A 22701-nucleotide genomic window follows, 5' to 3' on the forward strand; every position below is an offset into this window, starting at 1 on the left:
GGGGGGGGGGGGGGGTCAGGAACAGGATTGAGAACTACTGGTGCAGAGCAGTGTTTCCCTACCCAGTCCTCGGGGAACCCCGGACAGTCCATGTTTTTGCTTCCTCAGCTCCCAGCGCACTTGTGCCAGGTGTTCTTGATTGGCTGGGAACCGGGAGGGAGCAAAAAACGAGGATTTTCTGGGGTTCCCCGAGGACGGGGATGGGAAATGCTGGTGTAGAGCAGTGTTTCCCTACCCAGTCCTCGGGGAACCCCGGACAGTCCATGTTTTTGCTTCCTCTCAGCTCCCAGCGCATTTGTGCCAGGTGTTCTTGATTGGCTGGGAACTGGGAGGGCGCAAAAAACGAGGATTTTCTGGGGTTCCCCGAGGACGGGGATGGGAAATGCTGGTGTAGAGCAGTGTTTCCCTACCCAGTCCTCGGGGAACCCCGGACAGTCCATGTTTTTGCTTCCTCTCAGCTCCCAGCGCATTTGTGCCAGGTGTTCTTGATTGGCTGGGAACTGGGAGGGCGCAAAAAACGAGGATTTTCTGGGGTTCCCCCGAGGACTGGGATGGGAAATACTGGTGTAGAGCAGTGTTTCCCTACCCAGTCCTCGGGGAACCCCGGACAGTCCATGTTTTTGCTTCCTCTCAGCTCCCAGCGCATTTGTGCCAGGTGTTCTTGATTGGCTGGGAACTGGGAGGGCGCAAAAAACGAGGATTTTCTGGGGTTCCCCCGAGGACTGGGATGGGAAATACTGGTGTAGAGCAGTGTTTCCCTACCCAGTCCTCGGGGAACCCCGGACAGTCCATGTTTTTGCTTCCTCTCAGCTCCCAGTGCACTTGTGCCAGGTGTTCCTGATTGGCTGGGAACTGGGAGGGCGCAAAAAACGAGGATTTTCTGGGGTTCCCCCGAGGACTGGGATGGGAAATACTGGTGTAGAGCAATGTTTTTCCACCTAGTCCACAGGGATCCCCAGGAGTCCACATTTTTGCTCCCTTCCAACTCCCCACACACCTTTACCAGGTATTCGGTGTTCTTGATTGGCTAGGAGCTGGGAGAAAAATGTGCACTGTCTGGGGATCCCCAAGGACTGGAATAAGAAACACTGTAGAGAGCCATTAGTCGCACAGAAATGAACAAGCCTTGTGTTTTAACATCCTTTTTTTAATGTTTTATTTTCGGTTTAATGATTCCAATACAGAACAGCTTACTCTGAAACGGAAGCACCGTACAACGTGATACGGAGGAGCACTGGGGTGCCAGCGGTCAGCTGGTGCTGACCGGGCAGACACAGAACCTGTCCGGTGTGAAATAGCAGCAATTTGGAGATCCCTTTAGCGGTCATACAGTCAGTACTTCAACAGTGATACAACGAGCCATCCCATTGGTCGACACTGCGCTCATTCGTCCCTCCTCACTCTCTCAAAAGCCAAGGGGAAGAAAATAGGCAAAAAGTCACTGTGCCATAGTCATGAAAACGGTGCTAGACATAAATGAGGCAAGACACTAGGGGGCGCTCTTGGCTGAGTGAGTACTCCAGCTTCTGTTCCTCTCTCTGAATTCACAGTCAAGTGCTGAATGTAGTGATTGAAATTTTTATTTATAAAAATCACAAATTGGAAGACATCTTTACTAGAGAAAATATTGAATATGCATAATCTGTAAAAGCCCTGAGAAAGGAAAAAAATGATTAAAAGAAAAAGAAATTAGATTATCATGCAAAACTAGCCTATGAGTCACCCATTACTGAACACATACTTTTCACAGTTTTTTATATATATTTATATTCATGTAATTGTCAAACTAATATTAACCAAACAGACCACACTTCCTACAAACATAGATTAATGTCTAAATAAAGCTTTAGAATCAATAGTGATTATTGCTAAGACGAGTCTCAGGTTGTCACTGGGAGACTACTGTTTTTCTCTGTGGCATAAATGTGATCAATGGCTTCTCAAATAACCTCTTACCACACTCTGGGTCCTCAATAAATATTAAAATCAGCATCAGCTGCTTTACTGTAATCCTTATCTGCATAGAAACATACTCCACAGAGCAGGTGATGGGATAGGTGGAAATTTTTTATGCTAAAATTCCACACTCAGTGATTGGACAAGACTCTGCAGACTCGCACTTCCTGCATGGGCGGAATAGGGTAGAGTACATACATACCTCGACCCTGTGTTGTTTCGGCTGCTCATTGGTTGTTTCCAATAAAGGCGGCAACAGGAAGTGGGGTTTTAATTGAGACGGACCAATCAGGAGAAAGCTTTCCCATCACCAGATCTAGAACCACACATTGTTCATTCTAAACATCTCATTTTGCAAACTATTTATTTCTCTCTCGCCTGCTTTCCACTTTGCACTCGTGGTTATTTTGGTTATTGCCAGATTCGAGATTTTCAAAACTGGGTACACAGTGCTGGCTGATGTGGAAAAAACGTTCTCTGTTTACCGACTTGGGAACGTCTGTTCTACTCTAGCGGATTTGCACCTTGAGGTTCGTTTTGTTTCTGAGGTTCCTTTGGAAAAAAAAATACATACGTCAAAAAGATAATTATAAACAAAATCTAGCCTCTGAGCTGATTATGATGCTGGTCAGAATCCTCCTAGCGGAGGCCCAAAAGGGCCAAGGGGTGTGTAACACCACCCCCAGAACAAGGACAGCAGGGAACAACGTTCAAGTACAGAGGGAATTTTCTGGGTGGTGCCATCTCACACATACAGGGTTTAGGACACCGTGTTGGTGATCCCAAAATTCCTGTGTAAGGTGTTTTGATTGGAAGGGAGTTGGGAAGACATCTTGGAGATCATTGGAACGTTACTCAGCGGTTCAGGAGGACAAGCAGGACGTTCTGCCGAACATTTGGGGCTACGCATGGGAAAACAGGCCAGTCAGGCCCCGCCCACTCAGCTCATGAGCGATGTCATTTTCAAGCACACCAGATGTCAGTATAGCTGGAAGATCTAGTGTGCAGATGTGAGATGGAAAAGATGAAATAAAATAACTCAAGACAAGCATTGCCCATGTGTCTACTAAAAGAAGAGTCATTAGAATGAGCACCTAGTTTAAAAGAATGAAGCTTTCAGTTACACCTTAAAATAACGATCAGCTCTCCTGGGTGTCTTTAAGTGTCTAATAACCCAGCACAGTTATTCAGTCTCACAAGAAATTAAAACATCTTTGTCTCGACTCCAAAACGTTCGCTGAGGATTAAGTGGGGAGGGGAACAGGAAGTCCACCGAGACCATGTGACTGTTCCATTCTTCCAGTTAAGTGATCATATTCAAGCCTTAGTGTCCCCATACGGCAGGAACTCACAGGCTCCTGCTTAACACAAGCACCGCCATGGTACTCATTTAAATTTTGTCACCTAAAGAAGATGCACTCGATTGTTTAATGCTTAAATTTCGTAATCAAAGTTGTGACAAAAAAAATTATAAAAATGCTACGTAAAATTACGCCGCTCATCAAATATATCTTGAGATATATATATATATATATATATATATATATATATATATATATATAAAAAAAGTAATAAAAGTAGTAGTAAGGCACTAAGAATCAGGAAGTGTTTTTGCTTTGTTTCTGTTTAGTACAGTTCGTTGCATTCGAAGGCATTTGTTGCATGGCACGGGTTCTCACATGGGTTCCTGTCACTCCACCTCCAACATAGAGGGTTCTCCGGGGGGCAACATGTGCTCCAGGGACGTTAGCTTGTCGGGGCGCTCCAGCAGGTCCTCGATGTAGTCTCCTGAGGGCGCTGTTGTGCTACCTGGGGCATCTTCGGACTGTTCCTCTAAAGGTTCGGTGGCCTGGTCCATCAGTTCCTGGGGATGTCCCGGCTTTGCCTGCTCCTCCCTGAGGGCCCCCTGCTGCACCCGCCCCACAGGCTGTGCTGGCCCCACCCCTTCGCTTTCATTCTCTGAGGAGGGGTTGGTGCTGCCCAGTGTGGACTCGCTCTCGCTGCCTGAACGCCCACTGGCACCCTCCTCCTCGCCGGCCGTACCCCCAGCAATCCCACCACCACCGCCCTGTGCCTCCTCACCCCGGGGCTTCTGGTGTATCCGCTGGTGCCTCACCAAGCTGTGCTTCAGCGTGAAAGTACGCTCGCACGTCTGGCATTTGTAAGGCCGCTCGCCTGTGACGACAGAGGGGTGATGGTGGGTTAGGATGGGTGGCAGATGGAAGGGAGCCTCTCAGTCCCTAGAGGAGGCATGTATGGTATACCTCTGCTTGTATGTGCGAGGTTAGCAGATAAGACCACATGTACCCCCCTAAACACAATGACAGGGCGGAGCCTCACCTGTGTGGGAGCGCATGTGCCTTGTCAGGTCCTGCAGTGACCAGAAGCGCTTATTGCACACACTGCACACCTTCTTTCTCTTGTCGGCTTTGTTTCCAGGCTCCCCCTCACTGCTCTTTGGTTCTGTGGCCCCGCCGTCCTCGTCACTCCTGTCGTCCTTCTCTTTCTCCTCTTCCTCGGAGCCGCTGTCGCCGACACTCCCCATTCCCTCGCTCTCCTTCCTCTCCTTGTCGAGCTGCTCCTCTGCACTAGTGCCGGGGTCCTGACTGCCTTCTGCCACTCGTTGCACCACCTTCCTGCTGTCCTCCTCCTGGCCCTCTGAAGCGTGCACCCTCTGGTGGCGGACCAGGGTAGCAGCGTGCCGGAAACTCTTCCCGCAGTTGCCGCACGTGTGCTTTGATTCTTCCTGGTTGCAGCTCTCCAGGCCTGCACTGCCTCCTCCTGGCAGTGGTGGGTGATGCTGCTGCTCTTCTTCAGAAAACTTGAAGTCCATTAGCTTCCTGGCAAAGTTCAAGTCCAAGCTCTTGTTACTCTGTGAGTCGTCATCCTTCTCATTAGGGTGGCTCTCACCGCACTGTGGCTCTGCACACCCTCCATTGTGCTCTAGTGCCCCCTGGTGGACAGGTCGGTCTACAGCAGTGGGTTCTGGTTTTTGTTCTTCAGCTACAGGCCTTTTGGACCCAGCTATCCCCTTATTGGGCTCAGTGCCACTCAGGTCAAGTGCTTCCCCGGCAGCAGGGTCTGAGTCCGACATGCTCTCTGAAACACAGACGCACAGTTAGTGTGGGCCCCCGCAGCTAATCTTCACGGGGTCACAATTTCACTCATAGAATTGCACATCGAAAATGTTCATTTACAGGAGTTTTAACTTAAACTTAACTTGTATTATCTGCATTACTTGTAAATAAAATGTAAAATGTCAATGAACAGGTTTATTTTCATAACTGCAGGTCCAGCTATAAATATTTTTAAGTAAAACCGACATATGTGGCTTCACCTGGTGTCAGGCATGCACTAATTAAATCATACCCTACACAGCCTACATGACCAGAGTCATTTATATGTTATGTTATGTTGTTTATAATTTATTGTTAAAACTGTAAAACAGGTATGTTGATTGTTCCAGTGGTGATAAATGCCCTCTAGAAGGCAGCAGAGAAGAGTGAGACCTAGCATGGAGCTAGCCCAGCAGGTTACCTAATGAGTGTGAATCAGCATGCCAACGGTCATTTTCACAACAAGAGGCACAAAGACGAGCCCTTCTGGGTGGGGAGGGGGTGCATTCAGTGGGTGGTCATACCTGCACTCTCTGGCGAGCCCTCGCATGCCTTGGGCTTGGACGCGGTGCCATTGTGCTGCGTCTGCGCCCGGTTGGCTACACCGTGCTTGCGGAGCAGGTGCCGCTCACAATTGGACTTGGTGGAGAACAGGGCGTCGCATTCAGGACAGGGGAATGGCTTCTGACCTGCGAGTGTGAGCCAATGAGATGCTTCTATTCATCTCCCACTACAAGTTCACTGGTCCAGACATCAGGCATAGAGTCTCTGGATAAGCTCCATGTATTAAAATATAAATGGCAATAAAATGGAGCAAGAATATACTTTGGCTCATGGGAGTTTTACTTGCACAAAAATCGTTCTCAGGGGAGAACAAAAAAAATTATTGGTCCAAAGCGATAATCAATCAGATTGTAGAAGAGCTGGGTCGAAAAAACTAGAGGTGGCAGGACCAGACAAACACGACACAGAACAATGCATGAAAAAGTATCAAGAACAGGTCTGGGAGGGAAATGACAGCCCTGAAGGACGGTACTGGTAAACGAGATGCTATGTCACTTTCACTTCCGTAAACGAGGAACTGTCCTAACCACCAAAAGCCCATCTCTGTTGTGCTACCCTAATCCATCAAGCTACATGCCTTCCGTGGCTGCTGCCATTCATATTTCCTGCCACGCTTCCGCCACTGGCGCTATATGTCCCGCCCACCGCCATTCCTCAGCACCTGAGTGAGGCCCGGAGCAAGCCAGAGGGTAAAGTCCATTCCCCCATATGTCATTTCCTGTGCACGCCTTTTACCAAACAATCGCAGTGATTGCTGCCAGCTCCACTGGATCAGTAGCATACAAACACAACATACACACACGCACTGTGGTCTGGTGCGAGTATAAAAATAAACCTACTGTTTTCTTTCCATCCCAGCATTCTTAATGTGCACGCAATACTTGAGAATACCAGCACAAGTTTTCACTGCTTTGCGCTGTTGACAATCCTGGGTAAAAGGCATGGAGATGCCCTCCTCCAAAAAAAAATTAAACAATGTAACCATTTGTGGACATTTCTGAGATTCCAAACAGCCACCATCACTCTCAAAACAGAGTAAACATAAGAGGTGCTATATTAATAATCCAGACAGTGTATGGTCATGGGTTGAGTCGAAAGGTGATTTTTGACCTTGGATTCCATCTTCAAAACCACCAGAGAACAAATTGCACATCTTGTGCTACTCAAGCAGAGAAATTTAAATATAAGACAAAAACAACTGCAGCAACCAGGGTTATTTGTCGACCGTTAGGGCACCGCAAGCACAACTTACATTCTCGGGAGACCGAGAAACCCTTCTGCCCGGCCTCAAAGCCTTTTCACACTTCCTGTTTCAAGTGATCACAAGACAAGGTTGTCATCTTTTCTCCTTTTTTGTAACAGAGTTGAAAAATCAGGGCTGAAACATGATCCTTTTACGATTACAAATTTAGTTAGGAAAAAAATGTTGCTTCTACTATTTTGGTGTATAACCTAAAAGCAAATTTCAACAGAGATGAGCATTTGCGTGATGGACAGGAAACGTAGATGGGTATCAGAGGCCCAATCCCAAACTATACCCTCGACACTCCGCCTTCATTTCGAGTCACACTCCCGCCGAGTCACCCTCACAACACGCCCTATACACTTAAACTGAAGGAAATTGTCACAAGAAAGATTTGAGACAGACTTGCCCTCGCAGCGCCTTTTTACAGTCTTCATTACCGGAAAGAGTAAATGCATTACGTAGTGATTTGACGAAATGGATCCATCAAGAAGCTGTATTGTATTTTCTTTAATGACATATCAGTTATTTTAAAAAAGCACAGTTTATCTAATGCGAGAAGACGACGGCTACGTCGTCTTATTGCACTGAGCAATTTTAAGTATGTACATGTGTCATATTGACGATTGTACAATTTCTACCATAGCTAACTTAGTTTACATGCATAAAACATTACTTCTGTACCAAATACCAGATCCAGATATGTAGAGGAAAAAACAGGCAAATATGAAACATAAATTGTTATTGCTGGTGTGATGTTGATCGAGTTTGCGTACAAATGTTTCTTCGTGTGGTTTCTAGTTTGAAAAGTACACAAAATCTCTCGTAATCGGATCACGATAAAATCTACCTGTACTGACCAGTTATAAATAACTGCTTTCCTAATTTTTTTTCTGCAGCGATGAATTATAACATGTAACATAGACTTTCTATGTGTATTTCACTGTGCTGTTAGAATCCAATTATTAAATTATCGCGCTGTTCTGTTTCCTGTACGCTAGGAATTATGGGATATGGAAGTGGTAGTGAAATCGCGCGAGCCACCATCGTTGCCGACTCGCTAAAGGAGGGCATAATCGACCACTCCCCCTTAGCCCTTGCTGCTTTGAGACACACTTCAACATGGCGACGGGTCTCGGGAACGCGCAAACGAAGGCGGAGTGGTGAGGCGGAGTGTGTAGGGACCGGTTTGGGATTGGGCCAGACACTGTGCTTTGTAGGAGTGGATAACTCACCTGTGTGTGTGAGCATGTGTCTCTGGAGGGAGCTTGCCCAAGGGAAAACACGTGGGCAGTAGGAACAGGTCATCTTCTGTAGGGAGTTGGAGTACGCATTCTTCTTGCCCTTGGTCTGAGGCCGTGGCCGCTGCTTGTCGTCCTGGCTGTCCTTCTCGTCCTCACTGGTGGAAGGCCTCTTTGCCTCATCCTTCAAGGGGGCCTCTGCTGTTGCTGCATCGGGCTGCAGATATGGACTGAACTTGTTGGCGTTGGTGGTGGCCAGGATCTTCTCGACGCTGGCAAACTCTCCGCTGGACTCCAGATCGATGTCGCCAGGTTCTGTGGTGTGATGGTCGCCACTGCCATCACTGGGCCTTGCTTTGCCTCTCTTCTTGGAGATTTCTGGGGAGGATTCATCTACGGAGTCATTACTGGCACCACCTTCTCCCTCGGCCTGTTGCTTACTGGGTGGCTCTGGATTTTTTTGGAGCCCAGTGCCCTTCTCTGGCACCAGTTCTGGCCCACCTCCAGGGCTGCTGGGAGCACTCTCCCTCTTCAGCAGAGCAGGAGCGACGGACACAGAGGAGATGATCTGTGCTATGGAAGCCAGTGGAGGGAGTTCCTTAGAGGACGTAGGAGCTGAGAATGGCTTGGGAAGCAAGGGCTTGAGCCTCAATGGGCGACTGGCATTGAGAGGTCCGTTGGTATGAGGGGGCACGAGGGATACCTGGTATGGCCCAAATTGACGAGGTTTCTCACCCAGGGCTTTATCCTGGGGTCGGACATGGTTGGTGCCAGGAGACAGCTCCTCTCTCTTGATCTCCAATGGGGGTCCAGTAGGCGGCATACCAGTAATGTCTCTTCTCAACTTCTTCTCGGGATTCTTAGGGATGGAGAGGTCAATAGGTTCCAAGAAAGTATCATAAGGGGCAGGCAGAGGCGGGTGGAGCCCCTCCTGCTTCGTCCCACAAGGACCCACCATGGTACCTCCTCGACCCTTACTTGAAAAGTCCAGTGGCTGGTCTGGGTCGCCAGCATAGAAACCGATCTCTTCTACCTTGATTGGCTGAGGGAACTGCCTGTTCTGAGGGAGGGCAGCCGGCGATGGGGCGGTAGGAGAATCGAGGAGTAGAGTGGAGATGTGCTCCTCGATCTCTCGCTCCTGTACCTCGGGATGCTGTTTCAGCAGGTGGTGGATGCAGTTCCTCTTAGCCAGAAAGGCTGCCCCACACCGCCGGCACTCGAATGGCTTGCGTTGGCAGCCACCGTGCGTGCGCAGGTGGATCTGCAGTGCCCGGTAGCTCTTCAGGTCCTCGCCGCAGTAGCCACAGAGCGTCTCGCCACCAATGGAGTCCGGGGAGTCGCCGGACACATACTCAATATTCTTCTCTATCTCCTTACGCGTGTTCTTCATGTGCTTCTTGCGCAGGTGCCGCTCACAGTTAGCCTTGACAGTGAAGGCATAACGGCAGATGCGGCAGGCATAGGGCCGCTCGCCGCTGTGCGTGCGCAGGTGCCGAATAAGAGTGGCTTTGTCGGGGGCGGCGTAGTCACAGATCCGGCACTGATAGGGCGATGCACCCATGTGGAAGCGCATGTGGGCCTGCAGGACACTGGTGGAGGTAAAGACCTGGTCACAGAAGCGGCAGGGAAAAGCTTCCTTGCGCCCCGGCTTCCTGCCACCTACCCCCTTCAACTCAGACACCATTATCTGGTTGCCTGCCTCCATGGGTGTCAAGGCATCCATGTTGAGCTGGGTCTTCTCTCCGCTTCTTTCTTGGGTGCAGTCGTAGCCGCTGGTGGGAGAAGATGAGGAGGAAGAGGACTCCCCCAGTGTCTGGAGCAGCTGGTTAGTGGGGGGCGGCAAGCTGGGGCTGATGCAGCATGGAGAGGCCTGTTGGGCGTTCATGAGTGGGGGCGGAGTGGAAGTGGCCAGGCTGGTGCGTGGGACCACCAGTGGCTTTGGCTTGAGCGAAGGCATCTGCTTGCAGCTGGTCTGCGTGGAGTTGCTCGGGGCTTTGGAGAGCGGTGGTAGGGTGATCTGGTTGGGCGCCGAGGAGGCCATCTTCAGGATCTGCTGAATATCAGCCAGTTCAACGCCGTTCTCGTTGCTGATGGGCCTGACCACCACGCTGCTGTCAGGCTGCACAATGAAGCCCTTCTGGAAGGGCTGCAGTGAAAGGAAGCTCAGGGCGCTCACCTGGGAGAGGCCCTGGAGTGACGACGGGTCCGGCAGGGGAAGGGCAATGCCACTGGGCTCCTGAGGTAGGCTGGGCATCGTCGGCTCCACGCGGATGACCCGTATGCTATCCAGCACGGCTTGCTGGGCCTCCTCATCCGTCTGATCTGGCTTCATCTGGGAAATGTGCTGCAGGCCCAGTGACTCCATGAAGCCGGCCTTCTTGGCAGTTGGTGGCGTTTCACTGCGAGGACTGGGTGGGGCTTCCTTTGAATCACAATGTTCAACCTCGTGAATGGCCAAGTGCAGATTGAGGGCGGACTGAAGGGGGAAGGCCCTGTTGCAGGTTTCACACACAAAGCGATGGAACTTGCTGGTAGACCGGCGGAGGTTGGTCTCACACCAAACCTGGCGAGCAGACAGCTTTCACTTAAATTCGCCTGACAATAACCAATTTCATGCCACATAAGAAGCTTTTATTCAACACTAAACATCGATATTCCTGTGGACAAGCCCCCCAACCCCCATAAACTAATATCTGCTATCAGTAACGTGTAGATCCATGCCAGAACTGATCCGACTGTGACCGGCACACACCTGGGCAATGTGCGGGAATTTCCTGCAGGAGAAGTCAATGAAGGCCAGGTCACTGAAACCCAGTGGGATGGAGGGATTATTCTGGATGAAGGGGCGTCCGGCAGGGTCGGTGGGAAGCTGCTTGTGAACGACGGTGTTATGACGCAGCAGACCTCGGTGAGTGCGGAAAGTGATGCAGCACACCTCACACCTAGGAGGGGACAAAAGGGGGATTATAGCGCCTGACTCCAGGGTCTCGTTGCAGGGTCACTGTAGTTATGACAGCAATCTGCCCCACTGAGTAAATGAGTAATTGCATGCTTGCAATAAAAGTCCCATGGAATCTTTTCATTAAGTGCACATAATACTCTTTAAATCTGTCTGCACTATGTTTACTTGTTTGCACTGTGTGTACCGCCTTTGCAGCTTGTCATTTTGGCACTATATGTATGTTCTTCTGTGCACTGCATTCCTGCTGCTGTATGCACCAGAATTTCCCCCTGGGGTCATTAAAGTGCATTTTAATCTCTATCTTTCCCTTTGGAGCCAAAGGATCATGGCAAAGAATCGTCTGTACATTAACATTTTATTTCTTTAGCAGACACTTTTATCTAAAACGATGTTCATTTTGAAGCAGCGTCAGACAGTCCCTGGAGCAACTGAGGCGCCCAACACTGAGCTCCTTCTGCCGGTCATTTGATTTGAACCGAAAACCTTCCGCTCATAGGCACAGTGTCCTAACCTGCCAAACCACCCCCCATAGTTTCTGCATAGATGGAGACATGGAAGGGGGGGGGGTACCCCCATGTGATTATGATGTGGCAGGCAGGCGCTGTCTGTGACCTGTAGTGGGGCCGTTATCGCCTGGCACTGCCTAGGAGGGTTTCTGGAAGGCGTCTGCACCTCTAATCTCCTTTATCTCCGCTGACACCCGGCTACCAGCGGCTTGGTGGTGCTAGGGAGCCTAATCGCTGCCCCTCATCCCTCTCCATCCCTGGGTTTACCTCCCAACCAGAAGAACGCGGAACTCCAACTCCTCAATGGACAGAACCCAGACGGGCCAACATACTCAGCACCGGAAAGACATCACTGCTCCCCGTTACAAACAGCCCAACCATATGTAAATGTGCATGTGCGTGTTTACATACGTGTATGTATGTGTGTATGCAGGCCTCCCAGAATGCATCATCCAGAGATTAGTGTGCCTCGGCTACTCCTGTCACATCTAATTAACCAGCTCACCCCCCTCCCCAACCCCACTTAAGTGTCCATTAACAGCCCAGGTCCTGATGCTGCATACTGTGATGGAAGCTCCTAACATACCCGCCGTTGATGTGAATGATAAACAGCACTTTCAATGGAAACAAGTTTTGACTGTTACATGCACATTTAAGTGTAAGACAATCAAATGGGGGCCCAGAGAAATGCTTACTGGGTGGCATTCTCTGCCCCCAGGATTTCACTCCTACTCCAGTGTTCAAATATTCAACAGTGGTGAGGTGGCACCCCCTGCTGCTGAAATCATTTTCCAATCTTACCAGCTTCCCAATCCCAAGGTTCACTCACTCTCTCCTATTTACTCTACTTCTCTTTCAGCCCCCCTAGTGCCATAGCCTGCTTGACCCCCCCCCCCATTCAGCAGTTCACACAGTCAGTGGGGAAAGTCCCTCCACATTCTCATACACGGCAGCAGCTTTGCTCCCTGGCATTTTCCCGTTAACCTGCAGGACTTTTCAGTGCAGAATTCCCACTAAGGCTGAAGGTTTCGGCCATGGGGGCCGAATCCTCCACCACCCCCCCCCCCCCACCCCCCAACCCCCCAACTCCCGGGGCTGGTATGTGGCAGCACTTGGCCATGCTGGGATATATTAAATTATAGCTCCCGCTGGCTGAAGCATACCTCTATGGGATGCCGGCGGGGTCTCCAGGCAACGGCGGGGAGCAACCCCACCCACATGCTGCGTGGCTGAGCCCGGAGCACGCATTCTTCATGGCTCGTCTCACGCTACACCCGTCATGGGATCAGTGCCGCCAGCAGGACGCGCACTGGTCCCTAGGGTCATCAGGTCGGGTTCTGTATCGGTTGACGCCACCCAGGCTTATGCTCTTCCCAAAAGGAAGCCTGAGTGAGACCCCATGATGCAAAGCATCCTCCATTCTAAGATGGACTGGCCCAACCCGACAGGGACTCCGTGAGACACACATGGACCGGCACCGCAGGCATTACGAGTCAGCTGACTTGGAGGCTTTGGATGGCGAATTGGCTTCTGCAGCTGGGGGCGGGGTGCACGGTATGCCGTCACAGGGCGGGGGTGGGGTGGTGCCGGCCGGCGTACCTGAGCGTGCTGTCAGGGTGCGTCTCCATGTGCGTCTCCAGGCCGTATTTGCACAAAAAGCTCTTGAAGCAGATGGGACAGGGCTGTAGCTCCCCGCCTTTGCCCCGCTCACCCGCCTGGCTCTCCTCGGAACCCTGGGGACAGGTGTGGTGGCGTTAAGATAAAGGGAGGGTAGGGGGTAGCCTGGGAATGAGGGGGCGGCATGGCCTGAGGGGCGGGGGGGTACCTTTTTATGCAGGGGCTCGTCCGTGCGCTCACCCTCGTCACCTAGGCTGGGCTTCCTCTTGGCAGAAGGCCTTCGTCGCTTGGTGGGGGAGGGGGGGCTTGTGTTCAGGCCCGTGCTGGGGTCTTTGTCGTGGATCTTCATGTGCCTGTGGAGATACATGCCCTCCTTAAAACCAAGCAGGTGAATCCCTTTAAATTGGGGGGGGGCGGTGGCCTGCTCCGTCACAAGCCCCCTCCGCGCAGGTGGAGCCCACACACCCCTGACCACTGTGGGCCCTGGTCATGTGACCTTGGTACTCTGTGCTAAATTTAATTGGATTCATGACAGGAGAAAAACATGGAGCAAACACACGCCATGAGTGGCCAGCCAGCCTCTGAGAGGCGTCAGTGAGCCGGGGGCCTTGGGCTGGGTGATGGGGCGGGAGTGCATGCGCTTAGACGACTGTTGCAAGGACAAGGCACCCCCAAACATCAGAATGAGAGAACGGAAGGTGGCAGGGGACGTGCACAATGTTCTGACCCTGGGTTTACTCCAAGGTCTGTGTATGTGTGTGTGTGGATTAGGTGTATATTACATTGTGGGGACCAAAACTAAAAATACCAAACATCTTATTACTTATGGTTAAGGTTAGGGCTGGGTAGGGGTTAAGGTCATCATGTTCTGATTAGAGTTTTCCCCACAGAAATGAATGAAGAGTCCCCACAAAGATATAATTACAAACCTGTGTGTGTGTGTGTGTGTGTGTGTGTGTGTGTATGTGGTCACACTCCCAACGCTTTGCTCTGTGACACATGAGAAGGGAGGAAAAGAGGCAGCCATATGATATGCCGAGGTGACGTCACTTTACCATGGCTACACCATGTGACCCGACCATGTGACCCTCCAGCCATACAGATTTGCCAGTTTCGTCTCTCCCCTGCCTCTCCACTACCCCCCCCTGTCTCTCTCTGGTTAAAGGTCACATGCAGTGAGATGGGAGATTAAAAGAAACAAAAAGAGCACATCTCCACGGTAACACGCTGGGACACGTTGCCCCCCCATCACCCTAAAGGGGAACAAACTGGTCTTTCTGGAAGTGCAAGCCGTGTGTGCCCCTGAGCATACGTGGTAGAGCACTCGCTCGGGATTTTCGGGTGTTTCCCAGCATGTGTGAGGACAGTCAGAGAGTCAGCAGTCCACAGCTGAAGGTTACTTGTCACGCGAGGGCAGGCAGAGTGCCGGTCGCCCGTGTGCAGCCCTGATGGCCCCGCCTCTCTACGAGGACCCCGGCCTTACTCCCGCCCTGCAAGATGTCAGCGTGCTGCGATCCGGCAAACCCGGCCAACCGCAGGAGAGACCGTCTGTCTCTGCTATGGGAGTGACATGTGGAGTGACCTGGACTGACTAGGGCTCAAAATGGGGGGGAGGGGTGTGCTCACAGATACATCACCTCGAAAAAACCCCCAGGGCCAAAGCATGTGCTCTCAGGGAGCACATAAAGTACCCCCCCCCCCCACCTTCCCATACTAACCTAAACGCTGGTCTACTGCTATGCTGTGTCCCTATTCCTCCCCCATAACTCCAACCGGCTGTAACCTGACACTTCCCACAAACAATGCCACTAAATGTCACAGCGGTGACCTGGCACACCTCGCTAATCCAAAACACTGCTGCCGGAGTGATGGATCCTCGCTTTTCCAGCGTGTGAGAGGAAGAAGGGGATCATTGGGCGTGAATTGGTGACGAAACACCCTTACGCGGGCAGTTAATTTACCTCTAAATTCAGCAAGCTTTTCTTTTTTACTGCTGGGTTACTCACCTCACGCCAAAACAGCCCATGCCCTCAGGCAGGTTTCCCTACATCTCCCAAAGCAGCAGCTTGAAGGTTATTAAAGCGGTCATGATCCTGAGTGACTGCACTCAGACCTGCTGTAAAACGGTCACGCGGACTTCCTTCACATTGCATCCAAAAGGCGACTCCACTTAATGAACAACAATCAGACAGACCCTGTCTCCTCCCTGGGTTAGCTGGCGACCACAAATTGGCAACTGTGTGGGAGGGTGAGCATGGATGCAGGCAGCTTGCCGGGCCTGCAGCTGTCGCCCACTGGTCCAGCGACTGTCATGACCAGAGGTCTACGCGGTCACACATGTTTGGGAACGAACTGCCCCCCCCCCTCCCGCAATAGGCACAAAGAAAACCAGCAGAGAGGGAGAGATGGGGAGACAGACAGTTACCCCCCCACACATCTTCACACCCCAAAACCACATGGGTGGTGGTGATGGTGGTGGTGGGGGGGGGGGGCAGAGACAGCTGTCTGTCTCCCGAAAAGGAAGAGGTTTCGAGTGTGACAGTGAGCGGCTGGGGCCCCACCCACCATCTTAGCCACCCCCACTCCGCTCCAGCAGTCCACCACTGCCCAAACTGGTCTGCCCATGGGTTTTGGGGAGAGTAGGAAACAGCAGGCTATCAGCGCCTGTTGCGGAGCTCCACCTAAAAGTCCCCGGCGACCCCTCCCCCCCAGACACCGCCTGTAACCCCCCCCCCCCACCCCCGGTTTCCCACCCATCCTCCAGCCCACATGACCCCACCCTGCATTTATCTCTCCCGAGCACCCTCCACCTGCCTCCCCAGGCGATCTGGCTCGGCAGCGGCTCCGTGACGGATGCCAACTGCGGCCTGTCGCCCCCTGTCCCCTGCCCTCGGCCAAACTCCCATCTCCTCTCCTTGGTTACCGCGTGGCAACGGCGGTGGCTCTGCGCACCATGTCGTGGGGATAAACAAACGACTTCCATGGGCTTCCTGCCTCCTCGACTATCAACCTGCCCCACCCACATCCTGGCACGAACATGTCCCCCCCCCCAATGCAAATCACTTCCCCAGTGCCATGGTGGAGCTTAGCGGCTCCATTTTGCCAGTAAGGGTGCAAAGCAGGGCCCACCACTGCTCTCAAATCAACAACCATAAACCTTAACCTATACGCTGCCCTGTTGGCTGCCAATGGATAAAACTAATCATATAATAAAATTGCTTCTTGATGTCATCTGAAGCATCTTTCCATGGAGGTGAAGGCGTTTCTCTATCTCCTTTTACTGGAATCGCATCACCCATAAACAGATTGGGCAAGAAAACAATAATAAAAAAAATACAATCTCAACCAATAAGGGCTGTTCGCACAGCACACCGCTGCCAAGTCATGATACCGTTACGGCGTCCGGGCTGGTGCAGAACCAGTCCCATCACGCCCAGTCTCCTCCCACAGGTGCATTCCTGACGGCCAATTCATCACGGTGTGACAGCACCGCCCGAGGCGAACACGAGCCCGAAAAACAGAGCGAGGCACGGGAGCCGTACACTCCGCCAGAGCGCTCCCCCTTCCCGCGGCGGGTCTGAACATGACGTCCAGGCCCGAGTGGAGAAATCAGCTTTTGATGGAGACTTAAGAAACATGCAAAGCGCGGCTAATTAACAAGTAGCAGCTTCCTGCGAGCGCCATGGACGTGTTGGGGCTCGATCGCGGGGGCATCACGACGCTCCCACAATGCCCCGCCACCGTCATCTCCGGGTGAACGGGGGTGGTCGGCATGGAAACAGTGGGCGTTCACGTTTAAAGATAGCACCCTGGTGTCAAAATACAAAGATAAAAAAAAATAACAGATGCACATAAACACAAACACGCTGCTCATCCTCTATTTCGAGGCGCTAACAACCTATAGCATCAAAGTGCATCACTTCCTGTTGTGGCCAGGAAATGATCCTCTGACGGCAGAGGTTGGTAATTCTTTTATTCACGTCCTCTTTGTGGTTAACGAACAGGCTAATTAATCCATCTTGATTCAGATATACGCTCCTCATGCTCGGCGGCCCGCCAAGTACCTGTGCATGTTGCCATTGGTGGTGAAGGTCTGTCCGCACACGGAGCACTTGTAGGGCCTCTCGCCGCTGTGTACCAGCATGTGCCGGTCCAGGGAGCTGGCCGAACTCAGCGACTTTCCGCAGATGCTGCACGAGTGGTCCGTGGCCCCGCTGTCCGAATTGTGCTGGGGGGGTGGCGGAGAAGTGTGAAGGTTTATAGACACATGGAGACATCTTGCTGTGTGTATGTGTGTGGGTCACTAACATTCACTCAGTGGCCATTTAATTACGTACCCCTACACAGTACCAGATCAGGCACCCTTCAATCCCTAGAACCACCTTAAGGGTTGATGAGTTGCCTTTCTATACCTCACTATTATACTAAGCTGCTCTTGCTGCGCATGTGTACTTCCCAGCTTGAATGAATCATTCACCTCTGACCTCTGTAATAAGCAAGGTGTTTTCAGCCACAGAATTTCCCGGGACTGGATGGTTTGTGTTCAACTCAGAATTCTCTGTAACTTCAAGATACGGTAGCGTGTGAAAGTCAGAGGAAAGTAGCTGAGATGGTGGAAGCACCAGGTTTCACACCAACAATCACACCATGTTCAAAATATCACAGATCAGGCGTCTCCGCCATTCGAATGCTCAGCTGAGCAGTGACTGTGCCTGTGTGATTCTGCATGTGTTCAGAAGCAGCCACGTGATTCTGTGTTTTGGGCAGATCTGTGTACTAAATAAACTGGAGTGTAATCGAGTCAAAACGGATGATAACTGCTCATTATCAGCTGGCTAACGGCACAGTCACAGAGAGGACTGCCAGTGTTACCTGTCCTGCATGCGGCAGGTTCGTGAACTGTTATCTGTACACTGCTACGGGTTCAGAGTGAGGGTCTCAGTGTAAACCATCAGCCAGCCCCCAACTCCCCCCACCCGGTACCCTAAAGTATGGAATGAAGCAGTTACACACGACTGAAGGGGGCGACAGTGAGCGCATGTGTATATGTGTGTGTGTATGTATATGACAGAGGCCCGCGCGTGTGTTCATGTCAGGCAGGTATCCAGGCACACGGTGAGCCCCCCTGGCTCGGCGAGAGCCTTGCTGGGTCCTGGCCACCTACCTGTCGGATGTGCATGGTCAGCTGGTGCTGCGTGACACAGTTCTTGTCGCATAAGGGGCAGATGAAGGATGAGATCTCATCCCTGGCATCCTGCAACACAGTGAGCACCATGAGGTAAAATGATCCCAGGTCTCAGGTATTCAAAGGCAAGCGGTTAAAGAACCCTCATGTGCCAGCTGGATCTGCTCCTATACCGCCCCCTACCAAGCCGGTATAGGGATGCATGTATCTTCAATCCTGAACGCTCCACCTCATTCAATTTCATCAAATTACACTCAATCACCTTTACTCCGGAGGTTTGTTTAGGGACACTGTATAATTAAAGTATCAGTGCCTTAAATTTTGTACAGACCACAATCTGACCCTATAGACCACAGTCCCTATAGTCCTCTGACCCTTATAAACAATATTTCTATCAACCCTCTGACCCTATAAAGCACAGTCCTTATAGACCTCTGACCCTATAGGCCTCTGATCCTAGTATGATGGACTCTGACAAGCCCCCATGCTGCCGAGGCGCACGCACACACACACACACACACACACACACACACACACACAGGTTTGTAATTATATCTTTATGGAGACTCTCCAATCATTTCTATGGGGAAAACTCTAATCCCAGCATGACGACCTTAACCCCTACCCAGCCCTGACCCTAATCATAAGAAACAAAACAAAATACAAGACTTTAGTCATTTTTCGTTTTTTGATTGCATTCACAGAAAAATGGTCCCCACAATGTAATATAAACATAACCCACACACACACAGTCACAGCCGTCTGCTCTGTGACTAACCCTCACTCCTATGGGCTGTGGGTAGCCACCTCATCGTTTTCTTGGGAATTGGCCTACTCCCCCTTCTTCTAGTGTGCTCTAAACACCACAAAGAGCCCCCAGGCTCTCGCAGGGGTAATAATCTAGCGACTCAGGCCCTGAGGGCACCATAAGGGCTCCCCGGCGCCGCATTACAGATCAGGGACAACGCGGCTCGTATTAACATGTCTGTTTAATGACCCGGCTGAGCCCTGCCCTGTCCTCCCTGCCCCCCCCCCCTTGAGAAATGGGCCTGGAAACCGGCAGGTTCTGGGGCTGGAGGAGGGCATGTGATGCTCCCCCCCCAGTTTAGAACCAGGCATGCTAAAACGGGCCTCATGGTGAGAGGGGTGACCAAATTACACAGGAAGGCTCTCCCTGCCACTGCCAGAGCCATCTATGTATGGAAATACACTTATCAGTGTCACTGGGGGAGGGGTGGGGGTCACATGACCCAGGAGGGGGTAAGGAGAGGACACCTGTTTGCACCGTACGACAAAAAATCTCACACTTGAATTGGGGGGCATCAGTGCACACAAAGGGGGATTGAGATGGCCATATGCTGCTGCTCGTTAGCGGCTCTCCGACCCCCCCACACTCCCCCAGCTGGACAGGGATCCATCCGGAAGTCGTGCCCAGGGGTACCAGCTTCATGGGCCTTTAGGGGGCTCCCACAGGCTACGGTAACCTTACCTGGGTCCGCCTTGGCATGCGGTTCGGGGCCGGCAACTTGACGGGCGTCTTGGTGGGCGTGTTGGAGGTGGAGTTCCCGTTGATCTGGGCAGCGGTCGGTGTTGTGGGATTGACAGGGGGCGTCTCTTCCCCACCTCCCCCAGCCGGGGAGCGCTCAGCCTCCTCGCTGTCACCTCCTGCCAACACCAACAGGCCATCTTCCTAAGAGGCCCTGCTCATGGTCCACCCCGAGGGGAGGGTTTAGTAAGAGACCCACAGGGGCTGTGTGCATGTTCCTATCAGTGCATATTGGCAAGCTGCAGCAGCCTCCCTATTTTACTCCATCCCTCATTTCTCTGATCCTTCATTCCCTCCATCCCTTGTTCACTCCATTCCTTGCTCCCTCGTTCATTACATTCCTCACTCCTCATCCCTTGCTTCTCTGATCCCTCACTCCCTCATTCATTCCATCCTTCACTCCTCATCCCTTGCTTTTCTGATTCCTCACTCCCTTGTTCACTCCATCCTTCATTCCTCATCCCTTGCTTCTGATCCCTCACTCCCTCCCTCACTCCTCATCCCTTGCTTCTCTGATTCCTTACTTCCTCGTTCACTGCATTACTAGCACCCAGGCTCGATTCCCTGCCAGCCATGGTGTATTTATAGATTAAGTGGGCCAAAACAGGTGGAGTCAAATGGCGCGTACCTGGAGGCCAACCCCAATGCTGTACCTGACGGGGAGGGGTGGGAGGCTGTGCTCATTTTGGCCAAAACCATCCTGTATGACTGTCTGTGACCCTGTAGTGCCCAAACCCAGCATTATGCTTTGTATGTGTTGGTGGTGATGACGAGCAGAGCTGTGAGGCTGCCTCCGTCCCCCCTTCCTCCCTTGGGTATGTGGGGAGCCCCTGTCCTCCTCATTCTGCCTGAGTGTTATAATACACTGCCCTGTCTCAGGCGGTGCTGCTGCTGTAGGCCAGAACAGTGCGTGGGGGGGTGGGGGCAGCCTGTGAACAGCTGTGAACAGCCTGTGGTGTTACAATGGCACCTCTGTCCCAGACAGTAGGGTACTGAAGTGGAGGGGGGGGGGAGGGTGCAGGGGCACCGTCCACACAGAGTCGTCTTTTAGGGATCATCAAGTGGGGGGGGGGGGGGGGGGGGGGGTCTCATAACTATGAAAAAGAACACTGAAAACCCATAAGGCAGTAATTAATGTAATGAACGACACTGTTAAAAATATATTAAACTGAATAAAAACCACCCCTCCTGGAGCCGACACCTTATCGTGGTGGAGGGGTTTGCGTGTTCCAGTGATCCCAGGAGCTAAGTTGCTCGGGGCTTTATGCCCGGTAGGGTCACCCAAGGCAAACAGGTCCTGGGTGAGGAACCAGACGAAGTGCGGCTCAAAAGACCCCTTATGAAGAAAAACAATATGGAAACACGTTTTCCCTTGCCCGGACGCGGGTCACCGGGCCCCCCCCCTGGAGCCAGGCCTGGGGGTGGGGCTCAATGGCGAGCGCCTGGTGGCCAGGCCTATACCCATGGGGCCTGGTCGGGCACAGCCCGAACAAGGCACGTGGGTTCCCCCTCCAATGGGCTCACCACCCATAGGAGGGGCCATAGGGGTCGGGTGCGTTGTGAGCTGGGCAGTGGCCAAAGGCGGGGACCTTGGCGGTCCGATCTTCGGCTGCAGAAGCTAGCTCTAGGGACATGGAATGTCACATCTCTGATGGGGAAAGAGTCTGAGCTGGTGCGCGAGGTTGTGAAGTTCCGGCTAGATATATTCGGGCTCACCTCACAGCTTGGGCTCTGGAACCAGTCTCCTCGAATGGGGTTGGACCCTCTTCCACTCTGGAGTTGCTCACGGGGAGAGGCGCCGAGCTGGAGTGGGCGTACTTATTGCCCCCTGGCTGGGTGCCTGTACATTGGGGTTTACCGCAGTGGACGAGAGGGTAGCCTCCCTTCGCCTTCGGGTGGGGGGACGGGTTCTGACTGTTGTTTGCGCTTATGCGCCGAGCGGCAGTTCAGAGTACCCACCCTTTTTAGAGTCCCTGGAAGGGGTGTTGGAGAGCACTCATTCTGGGGACTCTCTTGTTCTGCTTCAATGCTCACGTGGGCAATGACAGTGAGACCTGGAGTGGCGTGATTGGGAGGAACGGCCCCCCCGATCTGAACCCGAGTGGTGTTCTGTTGTTGGACTTCTGTGCTTGTCACGGATTGTCCATAATGAACACCATGTTCAGGCATAAGGGTGTTCATATGTGCACTTGGCACCAGGACACCCTAGGCCACAGATCGATGATCGACTTTGTAGTCGTGTCATCGGACTTGCGGCCGCATGTCTTGGACACTCGGGTGAAGAGAGGGGCGGAGCTGTCAACTGATCACTACCTGGTGGTGGGTTGGCTCCGCTGGTGGGGTAGGAAGCCGGCCAGGCCTGGCAGGCCCAAGCGTATAGTGCGGGTCTGCTGGGAACATCTGGCGGAATCCCCTTTCAGGAGGAATTTCAACTCCTACCTCCGGCAGAACTTCTCCCATGTCCCGGGGGAGGCGGGGGACATTGAGTCCGAATGGGCCATGTTCCGCGCCTCCATTGTGGAGGCAGCTGACCGGAGCTGTGGCCGTAAGGTGGTCGGTGCCTGTCGCGGCGGCAATCCGCGAACCCACTGGTGGACACCAGTGATGAGGGATGCCGTCAAGCTGAAGAAGGAGTCCTATCGGGCCTTTTTAGCCTGTGGGACTCCAAAGGCAGCTGACAGGTACCGGCAGGCTAAGCGGGATGCAGCTTCGGCGGTCGCTGAGGTAAAAACTCGGGTTTGAAAGGAGTTTGGGGAGGCCATGGA

The 22701-nt window shown here is 52.3% G+C and overlaps 1 protein-coding gene across 9 annotated transcripts in view; it reads right to left on the reverse strand.

Annotated features, from left to right (window-relative positions):
• Window positions 1-1126: 1126 nt before the first annotated feature.
• rreb1b (ras responsive element binding protein 1b) overlaps window positions 1127-22701 on the reverse strand; it is a 41267-nt gene continuing 19692 nt past the window's right edge. For all 9 annotated transcript variants that reach the window (XM_023841223.2, XM_072711344.1, XM_072711349.1 and 6 more), the window contains 10 exons: window positions 19880-20055; window positions 18370-18459; window positions 17270-17433; window positions 13414-13558; window positions 13188-13321; window positions 10873-11062; window positions 8115-10683; window positions 5597-5761; window positions 4297-5055; window positions 1127-4131 (listed from right to left, as the gene is read on the reverse strand). In XM_023841223.2, coding sequence (XP_023696991.2) covers window positions 3647-4131; window positions 4297-5055; window positions 5597-5761; window positions 8115-10683; window positions 10873-11062; window positions 13188-13321; window positions 13414-13558; window positions 17270-17433; window positions 18370-18459; window positions 19880-20055 — 4877 coding nt within the window. In that variant the 3' untranslated portion in view covers window positions 1127-3646. The remainder of the gene's footprint in view (window positions 4132-4296; window positions 5056-5596; window positions 5762-8114; window positions 10684-10872; window positions 11063-13187; window positions 13322-13413; window positions 13559-17269; window positions 17434-18369; window positions 18460-19879; window positions 20056-22701) is intronic.

This window comes from Paramormyrops kingsleyae, chromosome 4 (assembly GCF_048594095.1).
Source record: "Paramormyrops kingsleyae isolate MSU_618 chromosome 4, PKINGS_0.4, whole genome shotgun sequence".
In the NCBI taxonomy this organism is placed as follows: domain Eukaryota; kingdom Metazoa; phylum Chordata; class Actinopteri; order Osteoglossiformes; family Mormyridae; genus Paramormyrops; species Paramormyrops kingsleyae.